This window comes from Strix uralensis, chromosome 17 (genome assembly GCF_047716275.1).
Source record: "Strix uralensis isolate ZFMK-TIS-50842 chromosome 17, bStrUra1, whole genome shotgun sequence".
NCBI lineage: Eukaryota > Metazoa > Chordata > Aves > Strigiformes > Strigidae > Strix > Strix uralensis.
Window position 1 is genome coordinate 8892404 of NC_133988.1, and position 22130 is coordinate 8914533.

Consider the following 22130-nt stretch of genomic DNA (forward strand, 5'->3'; position numbering starts at 1 on the left):
GCAGAAGCAGCGCCTTGTGACTGTTGTGCTGTCCTGTGTAGGAGCAGACCCTAAGTTCTAACACTTCCCTCTCACACCGTCAGTCAGTGATTTATTCTGTACACTTGCTTAGCAGCATGTCCTCTCGGTATTCAGACTCAACTCAAAGTCACCGGGCCAAAGTCCTTCAGGTGATTCCAAGCAATTTTTGCAAAATTTGCAAAAGAAAATAATCTTCAAGCCCATTTACCGGCATACACAAGCTTATAGAGCACACTGGAAAAATCTGGATACATGCAGCTGACCAGAAATTTTGTCTGTATACCTAAAGTTATGACTCCAAAGAATCCTCTTTTGTTTCCAGCTTCGAACACCTTTGCACCTAAACAGACCCTCCTGCCATAGCAGGGCACTGAACACATACTGATAAACAGACCGAAGTCTCAGATAGGTGCTGAAGGACGCATAAGAGCAAACAGGTAGACTGTTCTGCACTTTACAAAAGAGGATCAGAAAAGACATTCCTACTGCTAGTTAATGGCCAAAATTACCATATAAGAGACTGTCAAGAAAATTAGGGAAGGAGGAAACCTGTAGAGTTAGCATGGATATTTCAAAAGATGCATTAGCGAATAACGCAAGTGTAACGTATGCACAGATGTAACAGCCACCTTTTAGTATAAAAAAAGGTCTTTTAATTCATTAGAAGGTTCTTCCGCATGGCAAATTGTAAAAATAAACAGAAGTGTATGTATCATAAGATTATTTACAAATTCCATACACAAGAAAAATGTTTCCACTTCACCACACTTCTGAAATGCTCTTAATTATTGGTGGCAAGGGATGAAAAAGAAAAAGCCTGACTCAGTTCGCATGACTGACAATTAGAAGAAAGGCTTTTGGTCAGTTGAGCAAATATGATTTGGAGTCACTGACACATAAATGTGAAATCTCCCAGGGAGAAGAGGAGTTACTTTTCAAAATCAAGTCATACTTTGAATTCTGGGAAAAGCAAAAGGTAGACAATGGATCTTCTAAATCAAATATATTCTAAAAACCTACTGAGTGTTACTGCATCATCAGCCTATTGCAATTAGAAGATGCAAGCTCTACTTGCACAAAACAGGTATGGACCTGTGCATCTGGAAGCCTGCATTTGAAGACTGCCCACTGAGAGTGCACCACTGGTAGAAAGCTCCCAATAGAAAGAACTGCCCTAAAACAACACACAGCTTTCAGCAAATTCTCACATCTCGTGTCACAAAGGGTTGATCCCACCAAATACTGGTAATTGAGATCTATTCTCCAAAGGACAGCTACTCTCTAGGTTGTCTTTGTGATTCAAGCAACACATGAATGTGAGGTCTGGTTTCTGCCAGAGCCTCTCTGTTACCTCAAAGGGACATGACATCGTCTTACTGATTCTTTAAATCAGTGTACAAGAGAGGAGGATTTATGAGGAAGTGAAACCCAGTACTAGTCCTTTTGGCTTCCTAATTTAATACCAAATTGAGCCTAACAGCATTGATATAGCAATCCTTACAGCAGAAATTACTCATCAGAGCAAACAGCAGTCATCGTATGTTTGTACAGGAGCTAGTGCTTCCTCCCACTGGTATGAGGAAGTGAAAAGCACCCAACTGAAGAATTTTGAGCAATGAGTCAAACATTAGACACAGTAAAGAGAACATACAGAAACCCCTACAAGAGCAGCAAAAGAGAGGCCACTGAGATCCCAACTCTCCCACCAAATGTGACACCTCCAGGGCAGGGATGCGTGCTTATTTGGTTGAGTTGTCAATCCATTAGGAATCAGTTATAAGATATCTTATGACTAACAGCTAGATGTTTGCTGTGCATGCACATTAAATATAGTAAAAGAGTTTTAGTCTTTGCCTCTGTCTCTACAGCTGTTAATGGTCCCATTATAAAACAACTTCCCATTGTAAAAAATCCCCTCTGTCAGCTCGTACCAGAATGAGATTCTGCCACTGCTGTGCTTCAGTTGCACAGAGACCTTCACAGTAAGACACTGGGGAAGAGACCCGTGGGGACAGAATATTTCCCCAAGACACTGCTGAAACCCGAAACAGATGAGGGCTGTGATATTTCTTGCCCATTGTTACCAGGTTAACCTTTCACCTGCAGGACTCGCTGCTTCCATTTGCCCAACCTGTGATAAGCTGGAAATGAAATCACTTTGACAGCTATAAAAGGTCACTTGTAGAAACAACGTATTTGTTTTAGTTCAGTACCTTACCTACAGCATCTGCTATTCATTGCCATATTAGTGCATCCACAAAGAAAAAAATCAGATTCCTGATTACAGTGGAACACTGACGATACCTAGGAGCAAGATGCTAAGCCCAGGAGCCCACATCTTACCACGGCACTTGTGAAAGCAAATCCTCCGGCTGCAAGAACAGAATCTGGAGATGATTTTACAAAACTCCTGGGAATGCATTCAGGACATCTGAAATGAGGGAAGGCAGGCTGAAGATGACCTTCCAAGTGCTGTCTGCAAGCATTTGCAAGTAAAGGGAACCTTATAGTGCTGTGAATGGTACAATCAGGAATTAACATATGGCAAAATCTGTTACTGGCAATGATTCATCAACCTTTCACTCGCAGAAAACCTGACCTCCCCTCTATCTGTAAGACCTTGCAGAACACTTATGTCAAGATTTACTGGGTTTTGTCATGCTTGATGAGGACATGGTGGTAAGTATGATGTGTTTAGGTGCATCAGTCTCCCTACTGATCTTATCAACACAGATGACAGTGCCAGGGAGAAGCAGTCCTCAGAGAATTAAGATCTGTCGGTAACTGGCTGTTACTCGAAATACATGGTTGACTTTTCAGTATCAGGATTTTTCCCCCACACAGCAACAAATGTAAATTATTTGGCACATCCCCAAACTAACAATTTCTCGTGTCAACCAAATCTCATACATCACTACAATAAACTCAGAAGATTTTCTGTTATTCTAACACACATATTTATGAGAATACTTGCACACATTTCAGAAATGTGAACTCTTTGTAAAGTTACATGGATTTTATGACTAAATTGGGAAAGGTTAATAACTTCCCAAAGGGAAAAGCCATCAGCAAGTCAGGCTTGTGGTCCCAAATGTGCAGGCCTTAACAGTGATGCAGATGTCTTTCCCACAGAAATACGCTTGTATATTAAAAAGGAAAAAATCCCATGGTCTACAGTCCAGGGTCCTTACAGGACACATGGCAATGAATCAAAAATTTTCAGCTATAGTAGTTTAAAGGATATTCCAATTGCCCTCCTTACCACTGACCTTTTACTAACACTGAGTGCTGACCTGAGCTGGGGTTGAATAATCCCTTGCCACAGAAAATGGCTGTTGCAAAGCCAAAGAATATTTGAGATACCTGACGTAACAAAAAGATAACCAATGGCACATGTATTCTTTCCAGGCATGGTTTATTGAAAACACACCAAATTGTTATCCTACATACCTGGTTTCTAACAAGCATTCTACTTGTCTGCATTATGGAAAGATCCTATAATAATAATACATTCTGTCACGGTAACATTTGTTCTATGAAAAGCATAATCCACCATTTTTTTCCTCTCCATACTTGTAAAATCAAACCATTCTAAGTGTTTCAGTTTATAGTACAGTGTAAATACAATGCAAAATCCCACCAGTCTAAACTACAGAGAGAATGTTGAGCAGTATTACAGAAAACACATTGTTGATTTTTTTTTTTATTCTCCTACCATGAAAATTTTAAGGCACATGATAGTTACAAACACATTAGCTACTAATTACCAGTAAGCTTCTTAGTCTAGTTATTTTGTTTTTCTGAACAGTAAGAACCAGATTGGCAGGCCTTGTATCATCTGCGCCACCTTCCTTCTCACCTTGGACTTCACATCCTACCCTGATGTAAAACTTAAGACAGGAAAAAAAATGGTTCATAATACCTTCCCCTTAAATGCACTAGATTAGTTACTGTACCAATAAATCAGAGAATTTCTCTGTCAAAGATAAGGGAACACCAGATTTTAGGGGCATAAAAACAAATTTTGCAAGAAACTATGCCTATATAAACACCTTCAAAAACTGTGAGAGCACGACTCCACCCCAACAGCACAAAAATGCTGGCTGAAGTTATTGGCACTCTAGTTTTCACTGAGTGGGCAGTTAGACAGCAGAAGAGGCTACAACCACTCTAATGTGCCCATTCGGCTTCTGAAGCTTTGCTTAGTCAAAGGGTTTAACATGTACGCCTCTCACAGGTAGCTGAGCCTATATGCTCAACTTTAAGGCAAGTAACAGAAGGTAACTCACCACCTTCAATCTCATGGAACTACTCTAGGAGCAAAAACTGCTTTGCCTAGCATAAGCCTCGCATGCTAGAAAGCGTTACTGAAAACAACTCCTCAGAGTTGGCAAGAACTTACTCACCTGCTGTAACAAACATGCCACCCCCCCCTTTCTTGATGTGTCACAGCGCAAGTCAGTTCCTAGTCCCCAAGTCAGGCCCTTTTGTGATGTCTTGGCAACGGAGACGAGATTTGCTTTCCTGATACGGACGCATTCAGAATTGGCATTTCTGAGTGCACAAGAACAGAACTAGGATAGGCAGGTGTCTTGCCCCAAAGACAGTGAAGATCAGGACCTATGGCTGCCCAAGCTATTCTCTGGGGAACCTTTCAAGCTGGCAACACATCTTGAGTTGTCAAGTTACACTTATGGCTAAATTGCTATTCAACTCCAAGACAGAAACAAAATGTCCTAAAGCCTTGCCTTTCCACTCTCCTCCTGGATTCTGCAGACAGACTGACCAACCTGGGAGCTGTAAGCACAAGTACAATTGCTCACACTCAACCACCAAGCTTGATGCTTCTCCAGGGGAGTCTTAACACACAAAACCTCCACAGCTTAGTGAAGACATTTGGGAGATGTGCAAGTACCTCCCTGGGAAGAAAGTTCTGCAGTAATTACATGCCATCAGAAGTCTCCCTCTCCCCTATGTTATCTCAGCCCTCACTGGGCCATCGAATTTCCTCCTCCTCTGTAGCAGGAGTCTTGCAACACCATCGCTTCCTTTCACAACCATCCCTCCCACTAGAATTTCTGCAGGTAGAAATCTCTTCTACCCCAGCCCTTTGCAGGCAGATTCCCTCCACTTTTCACAGTGGAGCCAACAGGAAAAGAGGAGGTCACACACCTGAGCCCTAAAAAGCACTGCCTGCCTTTTAGCAGGAGACTCCAGACCCTACTGCAGCTTTAGTCACACACACTGCCGCTTTCCCTTCTTTACATACAGTCCCTGCTGCCAAAAATACAACAATTACGAGTTCATCCACCCACATCCCAGAACAGCTCAAACAGCCAGTCACACTTGCGCCAACAAGGGGAGAGGTAAGGGCAGGTGTGGGCATGCATCCCACCAGCGAGCTTGCAGCCGGAGATAAAAAGGATGTTAAACCACCAGACCTGGTTCAAAGTATCTTGCTTTGGGCTTCAGCTGGTGGGCTGGTAATACAAGGCAGTAAGTCCCATGTGCAAGTCACCCCCCAATCCATTTTCCTTCCTCAACATCCAAACGACAGTTTGTTGAGAAGAAAAAATACACAGTAATGTAATGATGGGTTATTGCTACATACTTGGGAATTAGTTATTATTGTAAGGCATGGGAAGGGCAGGGTAAGATGTGTGATTCCCAGGGGAAGTCTTGGCCCATGGACTTGGTATTTGACTTCTTGATATACCATCCTTTGCCTTTCTGCAGCAATAAACCGAACTGTGAGCTCACAACTACGCTGGCTGCCACGAACACTTGCCCCCTGGAAAACAAGTTTCCTGCAACGACCCTGGGCAGCCAGTGCCATCTAACCTGACAGGGAGGTTTGCTTATCACAGGATGCAGCGTAAATACAGAAAGGATTTTTGGGGAAACATGGGATAGGGTCTGAATTTGCTTCTCAAATACTCCTCAGTGTTTTTAGCCCACTAATGACAGAGACTAAAGTAGATTCCAATCCAGATTTTAAGTGTCCCTGTAGCGCCCCACTGAGAGCCATGGGATATGTGGGATAGGAGGTCATGGACATAATTGGCCCCTAGTCACTTCACTTCCCCCTTCCTGCAGTCTTCTCTGTTAACCTCTTGCTGGCTTTGAAATATCTGTACAATAACTAAATCACAAAGTCTTAGCAGAGACTCCTTTCAACAGTCAGGTCTTTATTTTAAGTGAACTTTTGCTCAGACTCCTTTGGTAAATATATGGTTTGAAGTAGATCAGGGACAGACTGACAGCACGGCCCTTCTCTTACACTGTTCTAATCAGCTACAAAGCAGGTTCCATTGCTAATTACTGAACGTTTTTAAAAAAATCCTTTCATATACAAAAAGAATACACCAAGTACATAACCAAAAGTGATATAAAACTCTTCTGTGTAGCTTGGTTAAAAGGGTCTCCGCATATTGGCAGAACAAGTATGAAAAGAGCACCATTGATATAATATACAGTCAGACTATGTATCTGGTTTCATTGCCACACTTTATGTCTACACATAGAGAGACACTGCCCCGACACAGATAATCACAGATGTGTATCTTTGCTTCCCTCGATCTGCTGAGCATCTTTGGCCCAATAGGACTCTCATGCAGGTGAAAAACCAAATCTTTGCTATCTTAATTTGCTCCAAGCAGCTTCACCTTCCCCAGGATCCAGAAGTGACCACTGCAACGTACGTGGAAGATGAGGGTCAAAAAGGGAGGGTGCGAAGGAGCACATGTATCATCCAAATCACTGACAGCTTCTGGCATCAGTCTTTTTCCCTGAATCAACAAATGCTTCCCTCTCCTGCAAACTATTTAAATGGTTTTGTTAACCTATCCTCTGCACAACAATATATATATATAGATATATAGATTTTTTATTTATTTATATATATGTATTCATGTCAAATTTTTAATATACTCAAGAAGATACAAAGCTCTTGGTACTTGCTTTTTTTTTTTTAAAGTTTTTTAGATTTTTTTTTTACAAAAATTTTAGATGTTTACTATTACAGTAATATTTTGGGGGAGGTGAGGTTGTTGGATATTTCCCCTTTTTAATTACAAAGGAAACGGCAGGCACTGAAAACCGCAAATGATGTTTGCTAGATTCAAAAATGTGCTTTCCAGTCACACCGTTTTTAGGAGCTTGTTTAAAACTAAATGTGGCAATCAAAGAACAGTGGCAACCAAATAAAATCAGCAAAAGTCCTCTGATGCTACTAGTGAGACATTTGCTTCCTATTTTCATCTGCTGCCCTCCCTTAACCAATGCCTGGAGAAAATCGGTGGTCTGAAGTCATTTAGTTCACGGCATTACCAGATACCATATATGCAGAGTACGATCTTGTGAGGTAAAATTTCCCCCTTACACAAAGCAGGCCTTGGTATCTTAGAGGAGAACTGTTGCACATGGGTGATTTTCACACCAAATGAAGTATGTAATCTCAAAAGAAAACGAAAGGAACACAGAAATCATGACGATGATTTAAAAAATGCCAAACCAGTTCCCTTTGTGGCATTTTTCATCAGGATCTATAGTCCAAAGCAAACATGGATCTAACAGTGATAAATTTACCATCAAATATAAGTGACAGACCCATCTAGAATTTATAGCATGTTCAAAATAAGACATCCTACAAAAAAGCTCCTATTTTCTTCCAATGTGTTAACAGCTATGGCAAAAGAAATTGTTAATCATCATCAATGCAACACCGGTACATTTAAAATGTAAAAGCTCCTTATTGCAATCTTTGCGAACCAGAAAACAAAAAAACAGCCAACTCGATTTCTCAGCATAGATTTCTGAACCAGGGACACTGAAACCTTCAATAAACTGCTTTTCAATATGTGGAAATAAAAACAGAGCCATTACAGAATTCAAAAGGCAGAAGTATTGTACACCAGATTATAATGATAATATAGCACTGTGATTGATATAGCTTACTCTAAAAGCAGATTATACAGCTTGCATCAATTTTGTCATCCACTCTCCAGTTCATTTGACCAGCGTTTAATAGTTTTTGTTCTGCATTTTCTCCCTTCATTGAAATCCAATAAACCCACTCAACATTCCTGCACTTTCTGTGGAAACAATAAAAAAACCGGAACATTTTTCAAAAAGCCTTTAAAAATGTTAGATTCACAGTTCAAAAGAAATCCCCCAAAACAAAAAACAAAACAATGAGCCCCAAACCAGAAAAGTGCTATTATCTTCATGGCTACACCTATGGTGTTATTTCAAATATTCTGCAGTTTCTCTTTCTTTCACTTGTGAAGCTGTCGTCCTTGCTGCCGCATGACCTTCACTTCTCATACTTGGCACCATCCACACGTAAGAGTCACCTAAGAACACAGCCAGCTAGATGGAAGCTTGGATTCTCTTTTCTTGCTTTCCTTCTTTCTTCTTGCAGGAGTGGGAGGGAGGGGGAGGTGGTGGCTATTTCTGGTGGGAATGTAACTGAGTTAAAAAGCAAATTGTCTCGCTGTAAGGCATGGTGCTCCGGGGTTGGCAATGGCAGTCACGTGTGTTTTCTCCCCACATCCTCCTAGAATCTGCAGCCTGGTCAGTGATGCAGCGCCCTCCAAATCTGAATGGCAGTGGTGACTGATGAGATCCTCTGTGTCGATTCAATGTTTGTTTCTCCCCCTCAATTAAAAAAAATGTGGTTGGACTCTAGCCCTGCAAAATAAAGTCAAAACTGATTAATACCAGCAAGTAACATGACCTTGGTGATCTCCATCACCCAGTGGTAGGACGGTGACTGGAAATGCCAACCTATCTCCAACGTATGTGTTCCTTGAAGGGTACGACAGAGAAAATGAGCACAGACTCAATTTTCCAAGGTCTGTACCCCACCTGTAAGCCTTCACTGCTCAGGGGAAGAGCACAGGAGTGAAGCATACAGGCACTACACACAGACATTTATTCTGCCCTTTGGCTGAGCCCACAAGGCTGACCATGCCGTGCTGACCAGCTGTGAGAAGCCAGCGGTGCCAGAGTCTGCTCCGTCACTGCACAGGAGTACCTGAGACTGCTCGGGGCAGGTGCTTCCAACCCAGCAACAGAAACAGTCTGGAAACACTTAGCACTAATACTAGACTCTTAAAAGAAGAAGGAGAAAAAAAAAATCCAACATCACCACCCAAAAACATACAGGAGTTTTCTCTCCCACTAATGGAAGTGATTTTCATGTAGAATTATGGAGGTGGATGATGCTCCATGTTTTGGAATTTGGGCCTTTAAAGGCCTGTTGTCCACTCTGATGGAAAAGTTGCCCAGTGCCTTCACAACAGTCACTAAGATTTTTCCTTTAGTCATAGCCAGGGGCACAAAACCTGCTGTTCCAAACGCAGTATCACATCTGATGGAGTGCCAGAAGGTATAACCGGGGTAGAGGGCTGTCTAGCAACACAGCAGGAGACAGATTAACAGTGGCAGGAGTGAAGAAAGGCCAGTGACATTACTGAGGAACTTGGCACGTGGCAAAGGCAGAGAACTAGAAAGCGACAAAAAGGCACCTTTCTTTAGCAACAGGAAAAAAAAAAAAGGAATTGAGAAGTGGAAGTTGTGGGTCAACATTTATTGTGTAACCAAAATCATCTCTCCTTGCAAAGTAACTTGTGTACAGCCAGCAGCTTTCCTGCAGATGGGCAGGGCTGTGTAATTCATGGGAACCTCAGGGGACATCCATAAATAGTCAAGGATATGCTTTTCCTTAAGTCTCAGGCTAATCCTTATAATGAGCACAGAGGGGGAAAAAATGGGTGGAAGCAGGAACACACTATTCAAATTCATTCGTATGGCCTAGCAGCAGAAATCTTTCACATTTCAGCTGACAACTAATCATTCACAATATTAATTTTCTGCCTGGTTATTTGACAGGTTATTTTTTAATCAAACAGTGGTGTTTAATTGCGTTTCATTAAAGATACACTGAATAATACAAACACCACTTTTTTTTTCCAAGTGCATTTTCATTTGTCTGAAAGGACCCAGTTAGCAGTTAGCCTTGAAGAGATTCCACAGCGATACAGATCATGCACGAGACAAGTTAATCACTAGCATCAATTACCATTAAAAGGACCTACCATGCATGCAAATTAGACCCAGGAGTCAACAGGCTGGGGTTTAATGTCACGGGCATCCACCAGATTCACCGAAGCCCTGTTACTCCTGTTAATGTTTTTCCTATTTGTGTCATTCTGCAGCACAGGGTGAGGAGTTAAAGGCAAAACAGAGCGGATTAATCAAACAAAACCACCAAACAAGTCAGCTTAAAGGAGCACAAGGGAAAATTAGTGGTAGAGAAAGAAACAAGATCAGCAAAGGCATAATACTGACAAAAGCATCTGCAACAGCCAAAAGGCTGCACTTCCCTGCCATCATTATTCACAATCCTCAGCCACTCTTGAGCCTCAGAGCCACGGTTATCAAACAGTTCACAAGCCAGAAGACCCCACAGATACATTCCTATTCCACAGTACAGGTAGAAGGACAAGTAGCAGCTACTTGGCTCTGCCCAGCTGAAGGCACGGCAGCACATGCCTTTGATGTGCACAACAGGCTGAATTCAGGTTACCCTCTGTCCTTAAAACCAAGAGGCAGCACGGACTATGGGACACACATTGTCTAGGTGAAATGTTTGTTCTCTTTTTCTCATGCAAGCAAAGCAGCTACTCACTGAGCTCTGGTTGTGCTTCACTTCAGACATACACTGGAGTTTGGGCTGCTTGATGTGATTTTGAGGGTTGCATTGGACCACTTTAATAAACTTTGAGTGGTGAAAATAAGTATTTTTTAATTTTCCTGCCTTAACCTATTTTCGTTAGACATTTTCTGTCAAGCTCCTACTGATCAACATTCTTATGTCACTTACTGCATCCATTCCCACTGCATCCTTGTAAAATGTATTAGAATTGTGATGAGGGAACTAGAAACTTTATTTTGTTGACACAAGCAGGGCCATCTCTTGACACACTGGAACAGGGCGGCACATTGCATGACTTGAGTAATCAGCTCAGCTTTATCAGTTCCCAAAAACAAATGAAGAAGCATAATCACCTCTACGAAATAGTCTAACTGGGCAGCCTGCAACAGGGTGCACCTATACCCAGAACTGGCAAATTGAAGAGTGATCTGTGCTTAAAAGTCATCCAGCTGGATCGAAGCCATTCTCCAGGGTACCTTCACGGAAAGGCAGGACACAGCAGGAAATGCATGACCAAGCAACTTAATATAGGCAGACTGATGCAGCAGGACATATTCCTAATTCATGATCTGTGGAAATATTTTTCCTCCAGATCACATTTTTATTTCCCTTGTTCAGTAATAGTGGGTTTTCCTTTCAACTGACATAAGTCTATTGTTTCCACTGAACGTGAATCACCTGGATTTTCTGATATTATCAGCAATATGCTGAAGGTCATTAAGGACAGCCTTCTGCAGATTAACAATAGTGTTTTCACCACAGACTCCTGAATCTTCCTCTTCCTCCCTTTCCTCCTTGAAATTACTCCCCCAGGGGAAAACACAAGCTTGTTTTGAGGCCAGGGAGAACTGATGGCCACAGCATTAAGCAACTTTTAAAAAGGTCTACTTAAAAGGCATAGCAATGCAGCAGAAACTACACAGAGCCTACTAAGCCACATTCATGCACAACCCACAACACAAAGAGCTTTGTGAAGATTTTTTTTTTTTTTAAATTATGAAGTTGTCTAAATTTGTTTTTAGAAGGCACACACGTAACTATGCATATGTCTCCCTTCCTCTCCATCTCCTTGGCTTATGCCCATGGTCCACCGTCAGGACTGTGAATGAGTATTGGGGAAACAACCACTGTTCACCACACAGACACACAAGCTCACATCTACTTCTTATACTGAAAACAATAAAGCAGTGTGACAGTCTGAAGTGATTATTCTCAAAACAAAGTCTGAGCACGCTTACACACTTTAGGGCTAGGGAATGCTGCCTGGACAAGGGTGACAGAACAGACACTTTCTATTTTTACAACCTCATCCATTTACAAGAATACAGTGATTGCCTGCATTTGCTCCTGCACTGGAAGGCAGCATTTTGTTTTTATTTCTAGTTAGCCAAGTACTAAGTTATGAAATGGTGCCTTTATCTAAAAAAACCCTAACAACACCAAAGCCCTTTACAGCCCCCTGGTGAATATCTACATTTGCTGAGGACATCAGGCTTCCTTTCTTTTACAGGCACTAACTAGCATACAGCAGTAAGAGGAAGCTCACTTTTAAAGGCTCTTTCTCCGAGGCATCCCCCGTGTTATCACTGGTCTTGTATTTGCGCTCCTTGTCCCGGTGATCGATGGTGGAGTACCCATCTGAGGAGAAATAACATGACAATCAGGCATGAAGCATAAATAAGAGCAAAACCAGAGCTGATGCAAGCAGAATTCTTCAGCAAAGAAACAGGAAAATACACCATCGCAACCCAAAGATGCTGGCAGCCTGCTTTTCACATGCGCTTCAGCTCTGAATTTTCATTTTTACCAGCCTAAAACAAAACAGAAAAGCCCTCTTTTTATATCACTGCCAGATGCTGGCACTCATTAGCAAGCAGCACTGTTTTCATCCCAGCCTGCCACAGTTTTTAGTGTGCCCAAGAAAAGCAGCAAGTTTTCATCTTGTGCCCTGTGGCTAATGAGCTCCAAATTCAGCCTAAATCTTGTGTTCCTTGCTTAGCAGCCTGATTAATTGGCTGTGTTCATTCTCTGAATGCTCTGCAGCATGTTCCCGCTCTTCCTGAGCCCGACTACTAGCAGGACATGACAATAATTTGGAAGAGTCCCTTTCAGAGCCCTGAGAAAAAGGCCCTGTCGAGTTGGAAGGAATCTTGATGCAAACCCCGCTGTGCTTGGACTGTCTTTCATTACAAAGTAGCACCTGTTGGTGCTTTTTCTCCTGACAACTAAGAAGCAATATGAAAGCACGATGAACACCAGGAAGAAAAGTGTGAGAGGGTTTTGTAAAGAAATGGCTCTAATTATTTCAGAACCTTTGCTTTGAATCACTGTCAGCCAATGCAAATCTTAATTTATTTTCCTGATGCATCAAATTTCCCTCATTATCAGTGACAAATAGATCCTCTCCTGCACTGCTCTGACCGCATTGTAATCTGGGGTAAATGACACTCAAATTTATAGCTCCCTGTAGGCTTTTGTCTTCCGCTATGTAATTGAGGGATCATTAATGTTTTCATGTCCTGACAAACTGGGTTCTTAGAATACCACAAAAAGGTTTTACATAAACTATCAAAACGCTCCTCTCTCGGTTCATTCCTTGCTTGCAACAGGTCATTAAGAAAAAGTCGGTCATGCTTTTTGCGGGGTTCCCATGGCATAAAGAGGCACTGTTTGCCCACATGACAAAAGCACACACAGCTGGAGTGACCTGTACCAAACACAGTCGCAGAGCAGGACCCTAAATGGTATTTATGTTGGTCACAGCCAGGTTAGTTTTAAAAGAGCTGTAGTCTTCCTATGTATCTCATGAATCAAAGTGCACACAGACCTGCAACAAGCACCTGAAGTAGCATATATTTATGACATCATGGATAGTAACAGATTATTTAACTACGCTGCCTAAACATAACAAGAATTTTGAGTTATACCTGTAGTACAGAGATCTTAAAGCATGAAAATAATTGCTACACAGAGCTTTACTTACAATTCTTTGTTGACAATGAAGATGCCTAACATTCTTGGCTATCCTTTTTGAACAAAAAGGAAAAAACCTAAAGCCTACCAGCTGCATCCATCTACCCAGCCAGCATTTGTGGAGGAACCAATAATTCTCTTTCAAATGATAGGCGTGAATACTGCAAGTAAGTCATATCCTAATCTAAAGATTCATCATTTATTTAGTAAATAGTTCATACAGGTACGTATTTAAATGATGGAAGCATGCCGACTCCCCCCCTTAAAAAAAAAAATCAAACTCACAACTGAGCAGTAGCTTTTTACAATCTAATATTAATTATACTCATAATGATGTAATGGATCACTTTGCATTTTTGTAGTGCCATCATCATGGATGATCCACGAACATTTTTTAGATGAATTGTCAAGATACAAAGGAAACCTTTAACCTACCCCTAGAAAGCAACAGCTATTAAGTGAAGCATGGGCAGCTGTGATACTGCCCAGGGAGCAAGGTCAGAAGTAAGGACTGCAATCACAAAAAATTAGCCAGGACAGCAGCAACAGGAAGATCAAGTTTTGCACAATGGCAGTAATCTAACAACAAAGAATGGTCAAGAACTTTGTTCTTAATATCTAAGTTCCAACATATTTTGCAATTCATACTGTCAGCCCAGTGCTGTGCGGTCTGCATGCTAACAGTGCTGCACACATCCGTACTAATGGATTATGTTTCTAAAAACCACACACTGTGCTATGACTCTGTCAAGATAAGCAAGCAGCAGCAGAGATAGGAAGTTCATGATTTGACCTAATAAAATGAGAAATATGTTGAAGGAGGCTGCATCACAGAAGTAATATACCTCAGTGCCCCAAGGACCACAGCTCTCCAAAGCAATTAGAAAATATTGCTTCTCCCATGTTTCAGATTCATTCTAAAAAGTGATCAAAATTAACTCTGTTTCTGTGGCATAAAGGAGACCTATACAGATCTTACTGCTCAAAGGTGTAAGTGCATTATTCTGAGTTAATAGAATCCAACGTATAGACAAAAGTTACATTGGTCAGTAGAGGCATGTCCCATTCTTGGCTTGTTTACTCCTCTCTCTCAAATTTCTGCTTGTTGTCTTCTGCATTGCTTCACTGAATATCTCACATTCACTCTGCAGCAACATTTTTATGTCATCACAGATTACAGGAACAAATGCCTGCTGAGTGTCGGTTCATTTGTGCCCTCACACAGCTCTCAACTTATAAAGATCAAACCTCTGGACCCATCAAAAAGGAGGAGGAGGAGGAAGGAAAAGTTATGCCTAAAGACAGACATGAAGGACAGGGACATCTGAGCTATGCGTCTCTGGTCTGAACAACTCTCATCTCACAGATGCTCTGACTGCAGGTTAACTGAGGCTCATATACAGTTTTAGAGAAGTCACAAATTTGGCATACAGCCTTGAGATCACAGTTCTCCTGCTTCTACCGACACCTCAGGGTCATAGGCACCCTCAGGCACCACCGTGACAATAAGCATTGATGATCTTCAGATTACTCGGTGCAGAGCCACTTGTCTGGAGCTGATGAGGTCTGACAGACCTGAGCTATCTCTGCACTGGGCTGTCTAGTGCATCCCACAGTAACTCATAATACATGTTTTCTTTCATCTCCCAGGACATCCACGCTCTACCCAGGCCCTCCCATTGCTCCAGACAGCAGGAATCTGACTGGTCTAGTACTGCCAGCTGATGGGGAACATATCTTTCTGCCTCCCTAGCCATGCTGATAGTCAATTAATTTCCTGTACAGAGAAGGATGACCCCCACAGCACTAGCAAACAAGCCGAAATACCAATAGCAATTTCCTTTTTGCAATCTTGAAAGAGTCAACATGTTAAGAGTAAAGGCCCAGGCACCAAGACAGCTGAACCCTAATAAAAAGAGGCAATAGATGAGCAGCAGACAGGCAGTTGATGTTCTGGAACAAGCAGTCTTGTACAGTGCAGGGGAGTAGGATGAACACTCTGGACTGGAAGGGTCTGGCTGAATGGACGGGTACCTCTAACATGCGTGGCATGGAAACTCACGGAGTTCTGCACGGGCACACTCTAACGTGTTTGAGGCAATTACAGTTCAGTACCAAAGCAGTACAGCAGAAAGCAGCAGAAAGGTAACTACACAGTCTGGAAGTATATGAATTAAATGAAGTGGACAAAGCTAGAGACAGCTAAGAATTCTCTAAAAGACAGTGAATATAAAGTAGAAAGATCTTAGGGCAAGTGAAGTCAGAAAGAGAGGAAGGCAAGGGAAAACCACACAACTGAAACCAGGGCACAAGATGTTCTGCAATAAAGAGAAATAAAAATATAAACTGGGATGCTGAACAACTTTCTCTGCTACTCTGTCATGCATTTTCTTTGCAAACGTAAGTGAGGTCAGTCTCTCCTGAAGCTCAGTGTAGACTGATTAGTATGTGAGGGTACAACTGAACTTCCTACTGGAGGTACAAACCCAGAGGACTGCACATTGATTTGCTCCTTATATCTGCCAGTTCACTCCAGAGTGGAGAAAGAACAAAAACTCCAGAATGCAAGTCCACAATGAAGACAGAAACAGAAAATATAGTCTAGAGCAGCTCCTCATGTAAGTATGCCCATAAGACAAAAAACATACAGCATTTGGAAGAGCCTGAAGTTAAGAGGTGAGTTGTTATTTCAGTTCCTTAGAATTAAGGAGAGTAAACTGGATAAATTAATTTAGTCCCTTCTCAGTTGATCTCTGAAACAGCACAAAGTTATAGTCATGCTGGAGTTAAAAAGCACTCAAGAACTGGGGTCAGGAAAACTTGACAGTTTTCATCTTCCAATAGTGATATTGACTGGAGAACAGAACGGCTCAGAGAATCTGCCTGATGTTGTACACGTGCTGTTAATTTGCATTTAATTTTGTACTCAGAGCTGTACCAGTAACTCCGGAAAGTGTACGGCAACAATTAATATTGAGACCATAAACAATCAGCACTGCCCATGCTGCAGCACCTGCTAGCACACAGCTATCCTGCCAAGCAATCTTCTCTGAAGTTATTTTCTTCCATTGTGGGAACAAATGTTTCAGTGTTCCCTTAGGTAAAATACATATGGACAGTTGATTCATGGCAGGTGGCATCTCATTTTTCTAAGAATACGAAAGGTAATATATACCTATTATTTTAACTTCTGAACATGCTTGGCTTTCAGCTTGGTTCCAACTTGCTATTTTTTACAGCTACAATCACAAATAGCAGTGTATCAAACTGTTTGATTTCAAGGCATTAATTTAGGTATTTAAATAAAAATAACATCAACAGGAAGAAGCAAATTTCTGAGACCACACAGCACCTTTATCTACCTCAGTAAAGAAAAAAACCCTCTACAAGTCCTAAACTACAGAGCTTATCAATCTCAAAGCACTTCATTGACAGTAGGTGGTTGTTCTCAATCTGTAAGAAAAGCCAGGCCCAGCGAGATGCAGGTAAATGAAAGGTGGAGTCAGGAATATCACACATACTAACTTGGTTTTGGTGTTACCAACAGAAAACAAAGGCAGAACTGATTCAAGCACAAACATTACATTGAAATAAATTTTCAACTCTCTTCTTCCTTCTGAATCCCCAGACTTCCAGATCTGTAATAGGGAATGAAGCTGCCTCAGGGGCCAGAGACTAGTATGAAAGCTAAGTCAGTATATCTCCATTATATGCTTAAAGTAGTGGAGAAACTGGTATGTACATTCTGCATGTATTTAAAAGAAAAAAAAAAAAAAGAAAAAAAAGATGACAACCAATCTTTTGTAAGGTAATACTCTATTTTTAAATGTCAGCTTTATCCATCTGAAAGAGTATCACCTAGAGAAATAGTTGAACTTTCCCGTGAGTGACAGTGTGCTCTATTGAAACAGACAGAGGGTTTGATCTATGACTGAATTTACCTGGGCCAAGTTCATCCATAGGTATCATATCACGACTCCCAGATTTCTCGTTATCTATAAAACAGAAATATTGAAACAACTTGAGTCACATTTGCTTTTGTCATCACCTGGTAGTTTTAAACTAGTCACAGGACCAGAGAGGTCCGTAAAGTACTGAACACAGAGACCACTGTAAAAAAACCCCAAAATATTCAACTGTTATCCACTCATAAAGGGGAGTTTAAGCTCTCGAGAGCACACATTATATTTCCTGCTTTGGCACTGTAATACAGAACTCTCTCTCCAAGCGATAACAAACCGCAATTCTGCTTTGGACTACCTACCGCTATTAACGCGCTTCTCTCTGGTCTCTCCAGAATAGGAAAGAAAGAAAATAAGTGAGGGTGCAGCTTCACATGGCACACAATCTAGCAGCTTACTGAGCCAACAGAAAGCTAACCAACAAAGAAAACAAGAAGTTTATTGTCAGATCAGCAAACTGACCCGAGTCATCCTCTGCGTAATTTGTCAGATTTGATCAAAGACAGGGAAGGTGGAAACAGGCAAGGCAGTGTGGGGCTGCCTTTTCTGCAGTAATCTGCAGTTAAACCAGGTAAAGTGCAACATGGCAAACTCTGCCATAGGAGACTAAAGATTTCTGAAAAGAAATTTTGACATCTGAGTGTTAGAAATTAGAACCAGATTTAGAGACAAAGCAATCATAATGAAACTAAAGCTGGAGCTGCACCAGTGCTGGCATGGCTGTGTCAGGCCTGATAAACAAGCACAGACAGGTTTAGCTAGTGTTTGGATAAACCATCTCCAATGAAAAAATCTGCACAGTAGAGGAAGAAGCACTACCAAACAGGCACAGAAAGGAAAAGACTCCAGTACTGAGTAGGGGTAAGGCCAAGCCCACTGCCTGGCTCAAGGCTAGATTTATTAATATATAACAAACAGGGCTGTTCTCCTCTTTCAAAGTTCCAATTCATGTCTATTCCAAATTTTCTCAGGAAGATTTAACTGATTATGTTGCATACAAGTTGAGAAAACAACATTTCGCAAAGGAGGGAATACTATCCATATCCAGCTAATAGGAACTGTGGGGTAAAAAGTACCACCCACATAGGTAACATATTTTTACCCCCTCACTCCTGGCCCTATCACTTCTACAACACAGATGTGCCAAATCCAGAAAACAAGCAAGCAAAGCACAACAGAAGTGATAAAGAGCAGAACTGACCTTGACTTTTATCCACCAGAGGCAAAGTGCTGTCATCGTAGCCAGACCTGCCAGCAGTACCTTTGGAACCCTTTGGAGTTGCAGAAACAGACTACGAGACAAAAATCACATAAATATGAGATTGCTACTCAGAGAAACTGAACAAGAAAAATAAACAAACCAACAGTATGGAGAGAGATTAGGGAATGCTGCTAAGCCCCCCTTGCGTTGATAATATGGCACTGGAGTATTTTTCATTTTCATACAGATTTGTTGATGGAATATTTTTCCTGTTATCTAAATGGCAGCATTGTTGGTCTGTAAAAGGAGCACAACCTTTTCACCAGGAAAGATGAGGAGGCTGCATATCAGGAACAGGTGTCTTCCCTACACTGCTAGATGGAACGTTTCAAGTAAGAGACAACTGAGGAAAGACATGCTAATTCTTCCTCCAGTAAAGCAGGGGCATTTGGCCTATACAAGGTGGCATACTTCCAAAACCTGAAGAGTTACATTTCACAGACCACTGAAAAACATACCCAGCGAGTACATGCATGATGCTGTGACTGAACAGACTACAATACATTGTTCTAACACCTAGAAGAACAGAACCAAAGCCCACAATCTATCGGACTGTAGTATAAGTTAGGACATCTTCCACTCAGGCATTTCCATAACTACTAACTAAATCTAAGATTCAGCATCTTTACCTGGAAGTGTGATTTGTTCCACCCATCCTTCTGCAGGGCATTTCGTAGTTCTTTATAGCTCCAGATCATCTGAAGCACGTGAGATGCTGCTTTTGTTTCTCTGGGAGACTGGCTGATTTGCAAGATAAAATTAGAGCTTAAGTATCAAGCAATATAAGACTATTCATATGTTGACTTCTTTGCACCAAAAAAATATCCAGGAGATACCTAGTACTCCACACAGCTACTCTTTGAACATATAAGCTATAGGATATGCGATATCATTCAGTGACTTCTTCATATCTATGGGTATTTGCTGGAAAAAAAAAATCCAAACAAAAAGTTGTAAATTGTGCAAATTTCTGGGTTTTCATATGTATTGCTTGCTGGTCAAGCACTGAGGCCAGGGTAACTCTTTTGTCTCATAGTTGTCATTAACAAAAGACATATGGATTCCATCCTGCCTGGATTTATTTGGAAAAAAAACCCCAAACCAGGTTCTAAGCCACTTTTCAACCCTCCACCCCAACTTACAATTCCTCACAATTCAGTGAAGTTACTTCATGGTTTAGAATACCTTACAAAGCAACTTGGGGCAGCAAAAAATAAGCTATAAAAAATGAAGTTTTATCCATTCCTTACTAAGTCAGTACACAAGCACTCTCTATAAAATAATACAGGGCTAGATTCTTGGTTGACTCATTTCATAACAATGCAACCCAAAGTCTTCAGCTACTCTCCCAAAAGTTTGCTGAAAACACACCTATAAAGAAGCTCATGTCTAACTGGCTAAACTACATGAAACAAACTTTTCTCTGAAGCAGTCAGAACGCAGTTTTCAACAGAACTGCGGAGTGAAAATCTGTCCCTTCAAATTACCACTACCAGCCCTTCAGCCAGAAGGATTACTGCACATCATTAACCATTTTACTTAAAAGAAACAGATTTCATCACTGGCACTCCAGGAATGGAACACTGCCACAGGAAAAAAGCCTCCCACGCTAAAAATAAAGATCATGGTTTCGCTGCAAATGATGTCTGCTAAATGCATACATGGTGCTAAGATGTATCTGGTAAGGGGAGAGCATGTCTTAACATGACTGAAGTGACTACTCAATTAACTTTTGGGTTTTTTTAATCAAGTAAACCTCTTAAAGGTGCTGACTGTTTTTACTGCAGATATATTAACTGTTCTGAAATTAAAGGCTCTGAAAGGTTAGGATGCTTGAATACTTTCACAGAGCAAAAGCTGCTGTTTGTAGTGACATTTTCATGTTTGCAGTGAGTTCTTATGCATTTTGCTTTCAACTGTCACTTACCTTGACTTGCTGATAGCTACCAGCTTCTGAATGCCCTGTGTCTGGATCAGAGACCTTGCATTTTCTGAGCTGTCAGTAATGATTTCATGGATAGTATTCAACACTGCAACCACTGTATCCTCTTCCAGGTTCTTTGCAGATCTCTGCTGCCTGCTGGGCAAATTTCTTACCAGCTCACCCATGGCATAACTACCTAGATAAGGGGAAGAGATACCATTAGTCAGCCCTAATAATAATTTCAGCTTCCCATCCTGAATGATAAAACTCAAGGGTGTTTGCCACGTCGAAAAACTTCATACTGCACGTGTTTTGAACCCCAAGACTGTAACTTAACAGTGTATTTATCATTCATTATTTCAAGGTGATTGAGAGTTGATACCCAAGACAAAGTCCTTCATCATGAATGCTAAAGGTATTGAGGGGAAAGAAAAAAAGCAGTCTTATTGAGAATTTTACAGCCAGCATCTATCATACTTTGCAATGCCTGAGGCAAAAAGCATCCAGTAGCTGTTGCTAATGCCACATATTCATGCTAATACACGCACATGGCTTACTCAACTTAGCCTTGTAATAGGCCTTCTGGGGCAAGGTGTGCAGCCATGCATTTATTAACCTTCCCCCAACAAAGGTAAGAGTATTTCCTCCTGGGTGCTGTGAGCCTTCTCATTGTATAGTACTAGAGAAAAAACAAGGAGTCCAGGGTTTATCACTCCCAGGTGTCTGTCTGTGCCATTTGCCTAGCTACACCTCTGAGCTATTAAAAAAGAACCTGATATATTAAGGCAGAATCTTACTATTTGTTACTATCTACTTCCATGATGGCCCTAAACATGTGACCAATATTTCCTGGCCTGACGAGGTTATATTTTAAATCAAATACATCAGGTAAATACAGAACCATCTAGAGGAAAACTCAACTCACAGCTGAATCTTTCAAGATTCCTGCTTATGGGCAGGTGAATGCTTATTTACCCCCTTGGATAGGAGCTAGTGAGCACTGCTGAAGAACTAACTTGAAGAAGAGTAAGTTGTTTGGTGTCCAGCTTCTACCTACCACACAAAAGTATGACAAGGGGAAGAGGCAGCAAGAAAAAAGGGACAACTTTAGAACCCACTCTGCTTCCCTAAGTTAGCTCTGCATGCTAAGGGCAAGACCCCCACTCTAATCTAAACAGCAGGCCTAAGGAGCAATGTCTCTGTAACCACCATGTGTGACTAGGAGCACAAGTGTCATGTCAGCCAGGGCTAAGGAAGAGACAAGAAACC

At 41.4% G+C, this 22130-nt stretch overlaps 1 protein-coding gene across 14 annotated transcripts in view; it reads right to left on the reverse strand.

Moving 5' to 3' along the window:
- Positions 1-3419: 3419 nt before the first annotated feature.
- Positions 3420-22130, reverse strand: part of ARVCF (ARVCF delta catenin family member) — a 291281-nt gene continuing 272570 nt past the window's right edge. For 13 of the 14 annotated variants that reach the window (XM_074887416.1, XM_074887415.1, XM_074887413.1 and 10 more), the window contains 7 exons: positions 20865-21057; positions 19567-19678; positions 18878-18968; positions 17656-17709; positions 12288-12379; positions 10122-10235; positions 3420-8712 (listed from right to left, as the gene is read on the reverse strand). In XM_074887416.1, the coding sequence (XP_074743517.1) occupies positions 10134-10235; positions 12288-12379; positions 17656-17709; positions 18878-18968; positions 19567-19678; positions 20865-21057 (644 nt within the window). In that variant the 3' untranslated portion in view covers positions 3420-8712; positions 10122-10133. The remainder of the gene's footprint in view (positions 8713-10121; positions 10236-12287; positions 12380-17655; positions 17710-18877; positions 18969-19566; positions 19679-20864; positions 21058-22130) is intronic. The other variant, XM_074887421.1, reaches the window with a different exon arrangement.